Raw genomic sequence first — 15081 nt, 5'->3', positions numbered from 1 at the left:
GGAGAAAACTTATAAATTGGTCTAGGGTAAATGCAATCCGAAGGATGTTCGGAGAACTGCAAACCATGAACCAAAAGAACAATTCAACATGAACAACATGTGTACACAAAAAAACAACCAGCCCGAAGGGCACAGGGGCAGGTGCTGGGTCTCCCAATAGGAGCTAGAAGAAAAGGAATTTACGGTAAGTAAACAAAATTCCCTCTTTGTCGCTCCATTGGGAGACCCAGACAATTGGGACGTCCAAGAGCAGTCCCTGGGTGGGTAAAAGAATACCTCAATAAAAAGCCGAAAAAACAGCTCCCTCTTACAGGTGGGCAACCGCCGCCTGAAGGACTCGCCTACCTAGACTGGCGTCTGCCGAAGCATAGGTATGCACTTGATAGTGTTTCGTGAAAGTGTGCAGACTAGACCACGTAGCTGCCTGACACACCTGCTGAGCCGTCGCCCGGTGCCGCAATGCCCAGGACGCACCTACGGCTCTGGTAGAATGGGCTTTCAGCCCTGAAGGAAGCGGAAGCCCAGAAGAACGGTAGGCTTCGAGAATCGGTTCCTTGATCCACCGAGCCAAGGTTGACTTGGAGGCCTGCGAGCCCTTACGCTGGCCAGCGACAAGGACAAAGAGCGCATCTGAACGGCGCAGGGGCGCCGTGCGAGACACGTAGAGCCGGAGTGCTCTCACAAGATCCAAAGAGTGCAAATCCTTTTCACACTGGTGAATTTGATTAGGGCAAAATGAAGGCAAGGAGATATCCCGATTGAGATGAAAAGGGGATACCACCTTAGGGAGAAATTCCGGGACCGGACGCAGAACCACCTTATCCTGGTGAAACACCAGGAAGGGGGCTTTGCATGACAGCGCTGCTAGCTCAGACACTCTCCGAAGTGATGTGACTGCCACTAGCAAGGCCACCTTCTGCGACAGACGGGAGAGAGAGACATCCCGCAGCGGCTCGAAAGGTGGTTTCTGAAGAGCCGTTAGCACCCTGTTAAGATCCCAGGGTTCCAGCGGACGCTTGTAAGGTGGGACTATGTGGCAAACTCCCTGCAGGAACGTGCGGACCTGCGGAAGCCTGGCTAGGCGCTTTTGAAAAAACATGGAGAGCGCCGATACTTGGCCCTTGAGAGAGCCAAGTGACAAACCCTTGTCCATTCCGGATTGAAGGAATGAAAGAAAAGTGGGTAAGGCAAACGGCCATGGAGTAAAACCGTTATTAGCGCACCAGGATAGGAAGATTTGCCAAGACCTATAATAGATCTTGGCGGACGTAGCCTTCCTGGTGGAATTGCGCGAACCGGACTGCCTCTATAGCTGCCACCATCTTCCCCAGGAAGTGCATGAGGCGCCTTAAGGGATGTGACTGACTCCGAAGAAGGGATTGCACCCCTGCCTGCAGAGAAAGCCGTTTGTCTCTCGGAAGCTTGACTAACGCTTGCTGGGTATGAAACTCCATCCCAAGGTACGTCAGTGATTGGGTCGGTGTCAACTTGTATTTCGGGAAGTTGATGATCCACCCGAACCGCTGGAGAGTCGCCAGAGCGACAGATAGACTTTGTTGACACGCCACCCGAGACGGGGCCCTGACTAGGAGATCGTCCAAGTAGGGAATCACAGAGTGGCCCTGAGAATGCAGTACTGTCACAACGGATGCCATGACTTTGGTGAAAACCCATGGTGCTGTCGCCAAGCCGAAAGGCAATGCCACGAACTGGAGGTGTTCGTCCCCGATGGCGAAACGCAGGAAACGTTGATGCTCGGGTGCGATCGGTACATGGAGATAAGCATCCTTGATGTCGATCGATGCTAGGAAGCCTCCTTGTGACATTGAGGCGATGACCGAGCGGAGAGATTCCATCCGGAACCGTCTGGTTCTCACATGTCTGTTGAGCAGCTTGAGGTCCAGAACAGGATGGAATGACCCGTCCTTTTTTGGCACCACGAACAAGTTGGAGTAAAATCCGCGACCACGTTCCTGAAGGGGAACGGGGATAACAACTCCTTCCATCTTTAGAGCGGCTACTGCCTGAAAAAGTGCGTCGGCCTGAGCGGGGGGCGGAGAGGTTCTGAAGAAGCGAGCCGCAGGACGAGAGCTGAACTCTATCCTGTAACCATGAGACAGTGTCTCTCACCCATCGGTCTTGAACATGTGGCCACCAGGCGTCTCCAAAGCGGGAGAGCCTGCCACCGACCGAGGATGCGGTCAGGGGAGGCCGAGAGTCATGAGGAAGCTGTCTTGGAGGCAGTGCCTCCTGCGGCCTTTTGTGGGCGAGACTTGGATCGCCACGCATAGGAGTTCCTCTGGCCTTTCTCCGGCCTGTTGGACGAAGAGGATTGGGACTTGGCGGAGGGACGAAAGGACCGAAATCTCGATTGAACCTTTCTCTGTTGAGGTCTCTTAGGTTTGGCCTGGGGTAAGGAGGAATCCTTTCCTTTGGATTCCTTAATAATCTCATCCAATCGTTCGCCAAACAAACGGTCGCCAGAAAACGGCAAACCGGTTAAGAACCTCTTGGAAGCCGAATCTGCCTTCCATTCGCGCAGCCACATGGCCCTGCGGACTGCCACAGAGTTAGCGGATGCTACAGCTGTACGGCTAGCAGAGTCCAGGACGGCGTTCATGGCGTAGGATGAAAAGGCTGACGCCTGAGAGGTCAAAGACGCAACTTGCGGAGCAGAATTACGTGTGACAGCATTAATCTCAGTCAGACAAGCCAAGATTGCTTGGAGTGCCCACACGGCTGCAAAGGCCGGGGCAAAAGACGCGCCCGTGGCCTCATAGATGGACTTCACCAGGAGCTCAATCTGTCTGTCAGTGGCATCTTTTAGCGATGAGCCATCTGCAACCGACACCACGGATCTAGCCGCCAATCTTGAGACTGGAGGATCCACCTTGGGACAGTGAGCCCAACCCTTAACGACTTCAGATGGGAAGGGGTAACGCGTGTCAGTGAGGCGCTTAGGGCTAAGCCACACGGCGAGAAAAACAGTGCGAGTGGAGTGCGATAAAACATCGCATTCCCCTCGGACCAATTCTAGCCTGTGTGTCAGCGCACATGGGCGATTATTTTCTCAGCCCTAATCGGACTGAGAAAACAATCGCAGCATGCTGCGATTGTAAGCTGAGTCTCTTTCTCTCGCACCCATTCAAGTGAATGGGGCGAGAGAAAAATCGCACTGCACTCTCGGTACTCCGGTGTACTGCTAGTGCAGTGCGAGAATGGCAATAGCCGGCTACGCAGTAGAGAGGGAGAGAAATCCCTCCCTCCCCTCCTGAGTGCCGGCCCGCCCCCTGCAGCTGAGGTCTGCTCGCACGAACGGACCTCAGTTGCAAGGACACAGGCAAGACACTCGGCTCTGCTGTACTGCCAGCACGAGCCGAGTCTCATGCAAGTGGATCGCAGTAGTGCCCGTGTGGCCCCAGCCTTAGTAAAGCACTTGTCCGGGACCGCTCTGGGCTTCTGCACAGCGTCCCTGAAGTTAGAGTGATCAAAAAACGTATTGCGTGTACGTTTGGGGAACCGAAACTGGTGTTTCTCCTGCTGAGACGCCGACTCCTCTACAGGAGGAGGCGAGGGACAGAGATCTAACACCTGGTTGATGGACGAGATAAGATCATTTACTAAGGCGTCCCCCTCAGGTGTATCAAGGTTAAGGGCGACGTCAGGGTCAGAGCCCTGAGCTGCGACGTCCGCCTCGTCCTCCAGAGAGTCCTCAAGCTGGGCTCCCGAGCAGCGAGAGGAAGTCGGGGAAGAGTCCCAGCGAGACCGCTTAGCCGGTCGGGGGCTGCGGTCCGGGCAGGAGTCCTCCGCCTGAGACCGAGGGGCCAACCTATGAGCGCGCTGTGGCGCGGACCGAGAGGGGCCTGGAGGCGACGAGCCAACAGGGGCCGGGGCCTGTGAAGGGTCCGTTCTGGACTGCAAAGCCTCTAGCACCTTAGAAGACCATTTGTCCATAGACTGTGCAATGGATTGAGAAAGTGACTTAGTTTCTCAGCAAAAGAGGCGAACTCTGTCCCTGCAGCCTGGTCAGGGGGAGCAGGGGGGTCTACATGAGCCGAGGGGCCCACCAGTGTCCGAGGCTCCGGCTGAGCAAGCGAAACAGGGGTCGAGCATTGCTCACAGTGAGGGTAGGTGGAACCCGCAGGTAACATAGCCCCACAAGAGGTACAGGCCGCAAAAAAACCCTGTGCCTTAGCAGCTTTGCTCCTTGTGGACGACATGCTGTTGTCTCCTAGGAGAGTGATCACTGAGGGTATATGGGAAAGGGGTATACAGCCCACCGAACAGATAGATATAGATATATACGTATCTAATCCGGCACCCTAGGGGGACCAGCACCGGGTGACCGGTGTGGCTTACCGACCGCTAACGAGCGGAGTGTGTCCTCCAGATTCCCTGCCTTGGATCCCCCGGAGCTGCAGAGCTGTTCACTGAGAATCCTCCACCGGCAGAATGCCAAAAAAATGGCTGCCGGAGCTCTCAGGGGAGGAGTGGAGCCGTGGGCGGTGCCAGCAAAAGTGCGGGAATCTGGGGTCCCCACAGTGATCAGTGAGGGGGGAGGAAACATGCAGGATGCTCCAGCCCTCAAATCCGACGTCAGGTCGGTAATCCCGCCCTTACCCCTGACAGGCAGGCCCGGGGGCGGGATTTTTGCGACTAGGCCGCGATGAAGCCGGGGACTAAATTTGAGACCGCGCCCGACAAGCAGGCACGGTCGGCGCAGAAGTCCACCGGCCTCCTGAATTCAGCAGCCGCCGCAGCGTCCGGGAAGAAGGTGCGCTCCCTGCACAGTCCCCTATGGGGACACAGAGTGCCTTTGAGTTGCAGGGCCCGGTCCCTGAGGTTGAAGAGGCTCTGGTCCGGCAGGTTCCCACAGGGGCTGCGGATGGAGCACGGTCCCAGTAAATGGATGACCGCTTAGGATCCCACTTCTCCCAGAGCCGCTTAAGGGATGGTGAATAAGACGGCATGTGGCTCCAGCCTCTGTACCCGCAATGTGTACTTCAACCTTAACACCGCCGACGTAGTGGGGTGAGAAGGGAAACATGCCGGGGGCCCCGTGGGGCCCTCTTTTCTTCCAACCGACATAACTAAGTTGAGAATGAATGAGTGGATGTGTGCCTCCTTCCACACAAAGCGCAAAACTGAGGAGCCCGTGATCCACGGGAGGGTGTATAGGCAGAGGGGAGGGGTTACACTTTTTTAAAGTGTAATACTTTGTGTGGCCTCCGGAGGCAGAAGCTATACACCCAATTGTCTGGGTCTCCCAATGGAGCGACAAAGAAATTAAAGTTTATAAAGTTTGAAAATTCATCCAGTTTTTGATTGACCTCGCTGCTAATATCTGGGCGGATTATGCACAGTTTCTTCCCCCCCCCCCCCCAACCGCCTGTTCCTCCCTCTCTCTGGCTGTATGTAAATTTCTAATCTTCAGTTACACGGCGTCGGAGTTAGCGCCTGCGCATATCGCTCATCTCCGGTGCAGTGTTTCTGAACTACTGAGCCGTAGCCTGGTGCCTGAAAGCCCAAGAGGCACCGACAGCTCTGGTCGAGTGCGCCTTAATCCCCGGCGGGGGAGGCACCTGAGAACATTGGTAGGCATCGGATATGGCCGACCTAATCCAACGAGCTAGGGTCAGTTTAGAAGCAGAGAGACCCTTGCGCTGACCTGTGGTCAGCACAAAAAGAGAGGTGCACCGCCTAAGGGCAGCGGTGCGTGACATAGATCCGGAGCGCCCGCACCAAATCTAAAGTATGCAACGCTTTCTCAAAGCGATGCACAGGGGCCGGACAAAGGGAAGGCAATGAAATGTCCTGGTTAAGGTGGAAAGGAGACACCACCTTAGGGAGAAAGTCCGGAGTCGGACGGAGAACCACCTTGTCTTGGTGAAAAACCAAAAAGGGTGACTCCGAAGAGAGCGCAGCCAAATCAGAGACTCTCCTGAGAGAAGTTATGGCAACCAGAAAGACCACTTTCTGTGAAAGACGAAACAAAGAAACCTCCCTAAGAGGCTCAAAGGGGGGCTTTTGTAAGGCCGTGAGGACCAGATTAAGGTCCCAGGGATCCAGAGGCCGCCGGTAAGGCGGAATGATGTGAGATGCGCCCTGCATGAAGGTGCGCACCTGGGCCAGTCGGGCGATACGCCGCTGGAACAACACTGACAGAGCCGAGACCTGTCCCTTGAGGGAATTGAGGGATATACCGGACTGTAGAAAGGACAGGATGGTCGGCAAGGAGATGACCTCGGAAGGAATGCCTGAAGCAGTCAGGATCCAGGACTCAAGAGCCACGCCGTCAATCTGAGAGCCGCAGAATTCTGGCGGAAAAACGGACCTTGTGAGAAGGTCTGGGCGGTCCGGGAGATGCCACGGCACCTCTACGGACAGACGGAGCAGGTCTGGGTACCAAGCTCGCCTGGGCCAGTCTGGAGCAATGATTATGACCCGACGGCCCTCCATTCTGATCTTGCGCAAGACTCTGGGCAAGAGAGCTAGAGGGGGAAACACGTAGGCCAGACGGAACTGGGACCAATCCTCAACCAGCGCGTCCGCCGCCAAGGCCTGAGGATCGTGGGAGCGAGCCACGTAAACCGGGACCTTGTTGTTGTGCCGGGATGCCATTAGATCCACTTCCGGAGTGCCCCACTTGCGGCAAATTGACCGGAACACTGCCGGATGCAGGGCCCACTCGCCGCTGTCCACAGTCTGATGGCTGAGATAATCTGCCTCCCAGTTTTCTACGCCTGGGATGTGGACTGCGGATATGGTGGACTTTGAGTCCTCCGTCCACTGAAGGATACGTTGAACTTCCAACATTGCTAGGCGGCTGCGAGTCCCGCCCTGGTGATTGATGTAGGCAACTGCTGTCACGTTGTCTGACTGGACTCGAATGTGCTTGCCCGCCAACAGGTGGTGAAAGGCTACAAGAGCTAGGAGCACAGCTCTGATTTCCAGCACATTCATCGAGAGGGCTGATTCGGACAGAGTCCAAGTGCCCTGTGCTCGGTGGTGGAGAAACACTGCTCCCCAGCCGGATAGACTGGCATCCGTGGTGAGAATCACCCAGGACGGGGCCAGAAATGAGCGTCCCTGGGACAGAGAGAGGGGGCGAAGCCACCACTGAAGAGAGCTCCTGGTCTGTGGCGACAGAGCCACTAGCCTGTGCAAGGAAGAGGTCAGCTTGTCCCAACAGCGGAGAATGTCCAGCTGCAGGGTACGCAGATGGAACTGGGCAAAGGGAACCGCTTCCATTGACGCCATCTGACCCAGCACCTGCATGAGGTGCCTGATGGAATGACGGCGGGGCCTCAGCAGAGAGCGTACCGCCAGATGAAGGGACTGCTGTTTGACTAAGGGCAGCTTCACAAGTGCCGGCAGAGTCTCGAATTGCATCCCTAGGTACGTAAGTTTCTGGGTCGGGGTCAGAGTGGACTTGGGCAGATTGACAAGCCACCCGAATTGAACAAGCGTGGCGAGAGTGAGCGAGACACTCCGCTGACAGTCTGCACTGGATGAAGCCTTGACTAGAAGGTAGTCCAGGTAAGGAATCACTGCCAACCCCTGGAGGTGCAGAACCGCAACCACTGCTGCCATGACCTTGGTGAATACACGAGGGGCCGTGGCTAACCCGATTGGGAGAGCCACGAATTGGAAATGTTCCTCTCCAATTGCAAAACGTAGCCAACGCTGGTGTGAAACTGCAATTGGCACATGCAGATAAGCATCTCTGATGTCGATGGATGCTAAAAAATCTCCTTGGGTCATTGAGGCAATGACCGATCGCAGAGATTCCATGCGAAAGTGCCGCACCTGAACATGCTTGTTGAGAAGCTTGAGATCCAGGATGGGCCGGAAGGAACCGTCCTTCTTGGGGACTGGGAAGAGGTTTGAGTAGAAACCTCTGAACCGTTCCCGGGCGGGAACCGGTACAATCACTCCGTTGGCCTGCAAGGAAGCCACGGCCTGAGAGAAGGCGGCGGCCTTGGAGCAGGGGGGAGTGGACAGAAAAAAATCTGTTTGGCGGGCTGGAAGAAAATTCTATCCTGTAGCCGTGGGAGATGATATCCCGCACCCACTGATCGGAGACGTGTTGGAACCACACGTCACCAAAGTGGGAGAGCCTGCCACCGACCAAGGACGTTGCTGGCGCAGCCAGATAGTCAAGAGGAGGCTGCCTTAGTGGCAGCGGCTTCTCCGCTCTTCTGAGGACGCGGCTTCGTGCGCCAGCTGGGTTTTCGATCCTTGGCTGAGTTAGTGGACGAGGCTGAGGGCTTAGAGGATGACCAGTTAGAGGAACGAAAGGAACGAAACCTCGACTGGTTCCTGCCCTGGACAGGTTTCCTGGTTTTAGTTTGTGGCAAGGAAGTACTCTTCCCGCCAGTAGCTTCCTTAATATTTTCATCCAGTGGTTCACCGAACAGCCGGGACCCAGCAAAGGGGAGCCCAGCAAGGTACTTCTTAGAAGAAGCGTATGCTTTCCACTCTCGAAGCCACAAGATCCTGCGGATCGCGAGGGAATTAGCGGAAGCCACCGCCGTGCGGTGAGAAGCCTCCAGAATGGCAGACATGGCATAGGATGAAAAAGCCGAAGCCTGGGAAGTTAAGGCAACCATTTCGGGCATAGAGTCCCTGGTGAGGGAATGCATCTCCTCCAGAGAAGCAGAGACGGCCTTAAGAGCCCACACCGCTGCAAAAGACGGGGAGAACGAGGCCCCTGCCGCCTCATATACAGATTTGGCCAGAAGGTCAACCTGGCGGTCAGTGGGATCCTTAAGTGAGGTGCCATCGGCCACAGATACAACTGTCCGGGCTGAGATTCTAGACACCGGAGGATCTACCTTTGGTGAATGAGCCCACTCCTTGACCACCTCTGGTGGAAAGGGAAAACGTTCATCAGAACTACGCTTTGGGAAGCGTTTGTCAGGACAGGCCCTGGGCTTGGTCACAGTGGCCTGAAAACTGGAGTGGTTAAACAACATACTCCTTGCTCTCTTAGGTGAGGTAAACTGGTGTTTTTCTACCAGAGAGGCTTGTTCCTCTGACACTGGTGGATTGAGGTCCAGTACGGAATTAATGGACGCAATCAAGTCACTAACATCCGCATCCCCTTCAGATAAATCAATGGGGTACATAAAGGTAGCGTCCGAGCCCACAGTAAAGGCATCCTCCTCGCCCTGCAATTCAGCTCGTGAATCAGAGCCTGTGGGACGAGGAAGGAGAAGAGTCCCTGCGTTTCCGTTTATGAGCACGGGGTCCGGGAACAGATGAAAAATCCTCTGTGAGCTCTGCAGAGGGAGTCGGAGCAGCAGAGGCGCCCTGAGAAGGGGGCTGATGCATGGTCAGCAGAGTCCGGGACAGCTGTCCCATGAAGATAGCTTTAGAAAACAATGCTACCCAAGCCGGGGGTTCAGCCACCGGGGCTGGAGCAGCCGGAGGGACCCCTGGGGAGACTGCAGGCTGAGGCACCACCATGTTAGAGCAGGCATCACAATGTGGATATGTGCTCGGTTTAGGCAGTATGAGCTGACATGCAGTGCACATAGAGTAAAGCCTTGCAGCCTTGCTCCTAGTGAGAGACATGCTGCTGAGGTGGAGGCTCTGCAGTAAAGAACACACTCCTTCAGAATGACCCCCAGAGAGTGTATAATAAAGTCCACAACCAGAGGTTGTGGCTTACCAGACCGTTTTGTGTGCCCTCCGGATTCCACAGCTTGGACCCCCAGACAGATGCAGAGCTGCAGCAGCCAGCGCCAATCAGTGTGTAAACGCTGATAAAATGGCGCCGGAGTGAGGAGGGGGGGCGGGGTTTAGTCCAAGAGCGGGAACCGGAGGGCCAAGGAGAAATACAGGGGAGGGAAACATCTCCTCAGAGAGGAGTGTCCTCCCCTGAGCTGAACGGCCGGTGGGCTGCGCCGCACTGTCCCCCTGCATGACTGACATGCAGGGGCAGTGAAAACGAAACTAGGCCGCAGCCGAAGCCAGGGCCTAAATTTTCTCATGCGGCCGACGAGCAGGCACCCTCGGCGCGGTTCTCAGGAGAAAACCAGAGAACCGGCCGGAAATCACAGCACAGTGACATAACACATTCTCCCCACAATAAATGCACAAGGGACCCTTCAATAACGTCTCAATACTTAGCTTATGAGACGCAGGGCCAGGTCCCTGAGGGGTGAGCGCTCCGTCCGGCAGGGTCCTGAAAGGGCTGCGGATGGAGACCGGTCTCCTGCAAAGCAGAGAGAACCGTGATGGCTCCCACTTCAAGCCAGAGCCCGAGGGATGGTGAAGGAGCGCGGCATGTAAGGCTCCAGCCTTGTAAATCAACCTTAACAGCACCGCCGACACAGTGGGGTGAGAAGGGACATGCCGGGAGTCCAGATTGGACCCGCTTTTCTTCCAACTCTTTGAAATCAAAAAGCAAAAATCAAAAATCAGATGAGAATGCATGTGTGTGACCTCCTGAACACAAAGCATTGAACTGGCTAGATGTGGTCATCCAGGGGGTGTATATGCTCGGAGGGAGGAGCTACACTTTTTAGTGTAGTACTTTGTGTGTCCTCCGGAGGCAGAAGCTATACACCCATGGTCTGGGTCTCCCATAAGGAACGATGTAGAAACATTGTTAGTTACTTTCAGAATCTCTCTGCCTACATTATGCTGCTCTCCCGGTGAAGTAGCAAAAACCTGGTGACAGATTCCCTTCTAAAGTCATTTTGAATCTGACAGCAACATTTATGAATTGTTGACTGGGGCACTATCCCATGCACCTGCTAGTGATGCAATCTCAGGATGCCAATCATGCCAGACTCCAGATTTTTCTCTGTATACTGGAGTACTACTGAGTAGCCGTATATAGAGCTTATGAAACAATCAGACAATGTCTGGTTCAAGGTCCCCAAGAGGACAAAGATGATGTTTCGGGGGAGGGGGGGGGGTATGCAGCAATTTCTAGAATCAGAATGGCAGAGTTGGAAGGAACCTCAGGTGCCATCGGGTCCACCTCCCTGTGTGAGCAGGTTTTCCAAAAGCATCCCAGCTAGATGTTCATCCAGATTCCGCTTGAAGATTTTCATTGATGGAGAGTAGAGCTGGGTGGACTCAAAGACAACCGGGACCGGCAGGGTTTTTCTTTTTTTTTTTAAACCCGGTTCTGATCCATTATCTGGTTTCCATATAAAAGTCTATGAGAATCAGAAACCTGAGAAAAACATTGGTAAAAGGGATAGGGAGAAGGAGTGGGAGCGCTGTAGTCACCCATGCTCAGTCATGGTGGCAAGCTGCTTCAAGGTAACACATTCACTTCCGGAGCAGCCGCCTTTGAATATACACTGCTTTCCTGCTCACCGGTGCCTCTGGTTGCAGTCAGCTGCGCCCCCACTCTGAGTGTCAGCATTTCAGCTGACTGCTTTTAATCAGAGGCGCTATGCTTGTCTACATCACAGGCCGGGGTTACACTGGCGTATGGCATCAGATGTGAGAGCATCGGATGCAATATGCTAACTATCCTCGGCTCAGGCTCTGCTGCGAGCGTGGTCCGAGTGTCATGTAACTGACCCGATACAGTGATGGGATCACAGCTGCTGGAGAGGGAGGGATTAATCCCCCCCTCCCCTTCCCCCATCTTCTTCATTGTCAGCCTGTGCATATATCGCACTGCACCTTGGATAACAGTGCGTAGTTTGATGTGTCTCTTGCACACAGACTTGTATGGATGCGAGTGAGACTCGCAGACAGGCTGGTATTACACTTACGAGTGACTCGCGTGAGTATTGAGCCGCATCACCCAGCACGGCCTGACGCTATCTGGAAAGGAGCATGCATTTCTATGCTGCTGCACACTCGTGTCTTGAGTGGCAGGACGTACCAGGTGATGCGACTTAATACTCGCGCGAGTCACTCGTTAGGCTATGTGCCCACGCTACAGGATTTACCGCTGATTTGCCGCGGATTTTGCCGCGGATTTACCGCGGATTTGCCGAAAATCTGCAGCAGCAGCACTTCCAAGCCATTTCAATGGCATTTTGGAAATGCTGTGCCCATGCTGCGGATTTTTCCGCTGCGGATTTGCCGCGGATTTTGATCCGGAAAAATCTGCAGCATGTCAATTGTTTGGTGCAGATTTGGTGCGGATTTTTGGTTTTGAATGGGGAAAAAAAGAAAAATAAAATCCGCATCAAAATCCGCGGCAAATCCGCGGCAAATCCGCGGGTGCGGATTTGCCGCGAAAGTCGCGGATTTTCAGGCAAAAAAATCCGCAGGGACATTCTAGCGTGGGCACATAGCCTAAGGGTAATACCTGCCACAAACAGCATGCTGACATTTTTTTCCTCAGTCCAATTAGGGCTGAGGAAAAACTCGCAGATGTGAGCTACAGCATTGTTTGACATGGGGGCCGTGTGCACTCATGCAAGTCATACGTCAGTGACTACTTGTACAGTTTAAAAAAAAAAAAAAGCATAGGGTCCCCGTACCCCCATATTGTAGCAGCACAAATAAAGCCACATTCTGCAGCCCCAGCCCTGTGCTTATCTTGGCTATGCATCAAAATAAGGAACCACAAGCAGGGTTTTTTTTTTTTTTTAAATTTAAAAAAACGATGTGCGGTTCCCTAAATTTTGATACTCTGCCAAGATAAAGTTTTACAGCTGGGGTTGGTATTCTCAGACTGGGGAGACCTACGTTATTGGAAACCCCCAGCCTAAAAAAAAGGAACCTGCAGCTGCCTGGAATTGTCGCATCCATTGGATGCAACAAGCCCGGTGCTTTATCTGGCTGTTCCCAATTGCCCTGGTGCGTTGGCAATCGGGGAAATTAAGGGTTAATAAAAGCCTACAGCTGTCACTAAGCCCTAGGTTATTGATAGCAGGAGTCTGAGCCCCCCCCCCTCTCATCACTAATCTGTAAGTGAAAGTAAACAAACACCAAAAAAATCCTTTATTTGGAATAGAATACAAAAAACACCCTCTCCTACCCCTTTATCAACCCCCTGCAGGTCCGACGTAATCCACACGAGGTCCCACAGCGATTCCAGCTCTGCTACATCTCAGTCACTAGACACTGCCACAGAGCTAGACTGCTCGCTGTGCGCCTCACGGAGAGAATAAATGAGCTGCGATGACTGATTGCAGTCAGACATGGTCACACAGGCTGGGGGCACATCTGACAGAGGCCAGGCCGGCAGAGAAAGCAGTGCTGAGTGCATATGGACGAGCAATGATGAGTGGAGGCCACAGGAGCAACGTACAGCTGTGCAGGAGCAGTGTTATAGCTGCGATGGAGCCTCAGTAAATATGAAGTGCTTGCTTCATTCTTATTTTCCACCCTTTTTTTTTTTTTATTTCTTTTATATATATATTTTTTTTTTTTTAAAACTTGAGTGCTGATTCAAACACCCGGGAAACCTTGAAACCGTGTGGATCCGACTTTTGCAGTCCAGGTCCGCTCATCTCTAATGTGGAGCTCACTACGTCCTATGGTAGCCAGTTCCATGCTCTGACTCCTCATTGTCAAAGCTTTTCCCACTGTCTAATCTGAATCTTCTTCCTTTTAGTTTTGTTTCCTCCCATTGCTTCTTGTACTTCCTTGTGCTAATGAGAACAGGGTAGTTCCCTCTTAACTGACTACATTTCACATACTTTTAGACTGCTATTAAAGGGAACCAATCAACAGGATTTTCATATACAAGCTAAAGCCAGTGCTATACTGGCACTATAATGCTGATTACATACCTGTAGTGGTCAGTTCCAATGTTTAGGTTTTGAAATCCAAAAAAAAAAAAAGTTTATAAAATTAGCCGCTTCTTGAGTGACAGTTGCAGTGGAGCATATCATATATTCATAGTTATCTTCTCACCGTTAGAATTAGCATAAGTATTATACAAACGATTCACTTTGTTGCAGGACCTGTGTGAGGTCATACCCATGTGACCAGAAGAGATGGGGGCCTCAGCTACCAATGAGTGATACCAGGTCACATGGATATGGCCTCATCACAGGTCCTGCTGCAACAGTGTGAGTCATTTGTATAATACTTATGCTAATTATAACGGGGGGGAGGGGATAACTATGAATACCCTGCAGCTATTATCTGATCCTCAGCCGCTGTCACTCAAGAAGCAGCTAATTTTATAAACTTTACTTTTTTGGATTTCAAAACTTAAACATCCGAGCTGAGCACTCCAGGTATGTACAGAATCAGCATGATAGTGCCAGTATAGCACTGGCTTTAGCTTATATACGAAAATCCTGGTGATTGATAAGTCTCCTCTTAGCCTTTTCTTTTGCAAACATTCTAATTTTTGTAACCATTTTATAAAAAAACAAAACAAAAAACAAAAACACAGACCCACACATTTGTCACTACTGCATTCATAAAAGTATGATAAAATGTATTAACTGTAAAAGGCCAAAAAGACAAAACAGACGTTTTGTACACAATGCTGCCAGAACAAAGCTCAAGATGCACAAACCCACAAAAGCATATTTCAAAACTTCCAACTTGCCATACAGAACAAAAGGGGTTCTTGGAGGAAGGGAAAGAAAAACTAAACTGGACAAGAACAAACATACAAATATAGCAGAGAAAGCGCCATTTCTCACAGACTTTAGAGTAGTCAGATTCGGGGTGAACAAACTCCACAAAACCTTTCCTGTTTGTTGTGCGTTTACCTTCCAAGTCAGTGATCATGGTTTCATGCTTGTGTTTCAGTTTAGCAAGGCTCTTTGACTTTTCTTCTTCCTCAGCTAGATTGGTTGAAAATTCTGCAATTCGATCCTCAAGAAGTTTTTTCTCCTTTAAAAAGTAACAAAAATGGATAAATTAGAGGCAACACATGAAATTAGTGGATTCTGTTTTAACAATAGGGCCTAAAATGCATTTACTCATCATAGAAAATGCATTTTAAGGGTATTTGTCACCAGGTTTTTGCTACCCCATCTGAGAGCAGCATAATGTAAGGGCAGATACCCTGATTTCAGTGATGTGTCACTTACTGAGCGAGCCGTTTGCAGTCATTTTGATAAAAATCAATGTTTTCTCTCCTGCATATCTAGCAGTTACACAGAGCTCATGAATATGCTGGACTAC

The 15081-nt window shown here is 52.2% G+C and overlaps 1 protein-coding gene across 1 annotated transcript in view; it reads right to left on the bottom strand.

Moving 5' to 3' along the window:
• The window catches only part of MYH9 (myosin heavy chain 9), a 329257-nt gene that overhangs the window by 90932 nt on the left and 223244 nt on the right, over positions 1-15081 (bottom strand). The window contains exon 24 of the mRNA XM_075321969.1: positions 14664-14787. Coding sequence (XP_075178084.1) covers positions 14664-14787 — 124 coding nt within the window. The remainder of the gene's footprint in view (positions 1-14663; positions 14788-15081) is intronic.

This window comes from Anomaloglossus baeobatrachus, chromosome 8 (assembly GCF_048569485.1).
Source record: "Anomaloglossus baeobatrachus isolate aAnoBae1 chromosome 8, aAnoBae1.hap1, whole genome shotgun sequence".
NCBI classification, from domain to species: domain Eukaryota; kingdom Metazoa; phylum Chordata; class Amphibia; order Anura; family Aromobatidae; genus Anomaloglossus; species Anomaloglossus baeobatrachus.
This window is presented reverse-complemented; position numbering and strand designations above follow the sequence as displayed.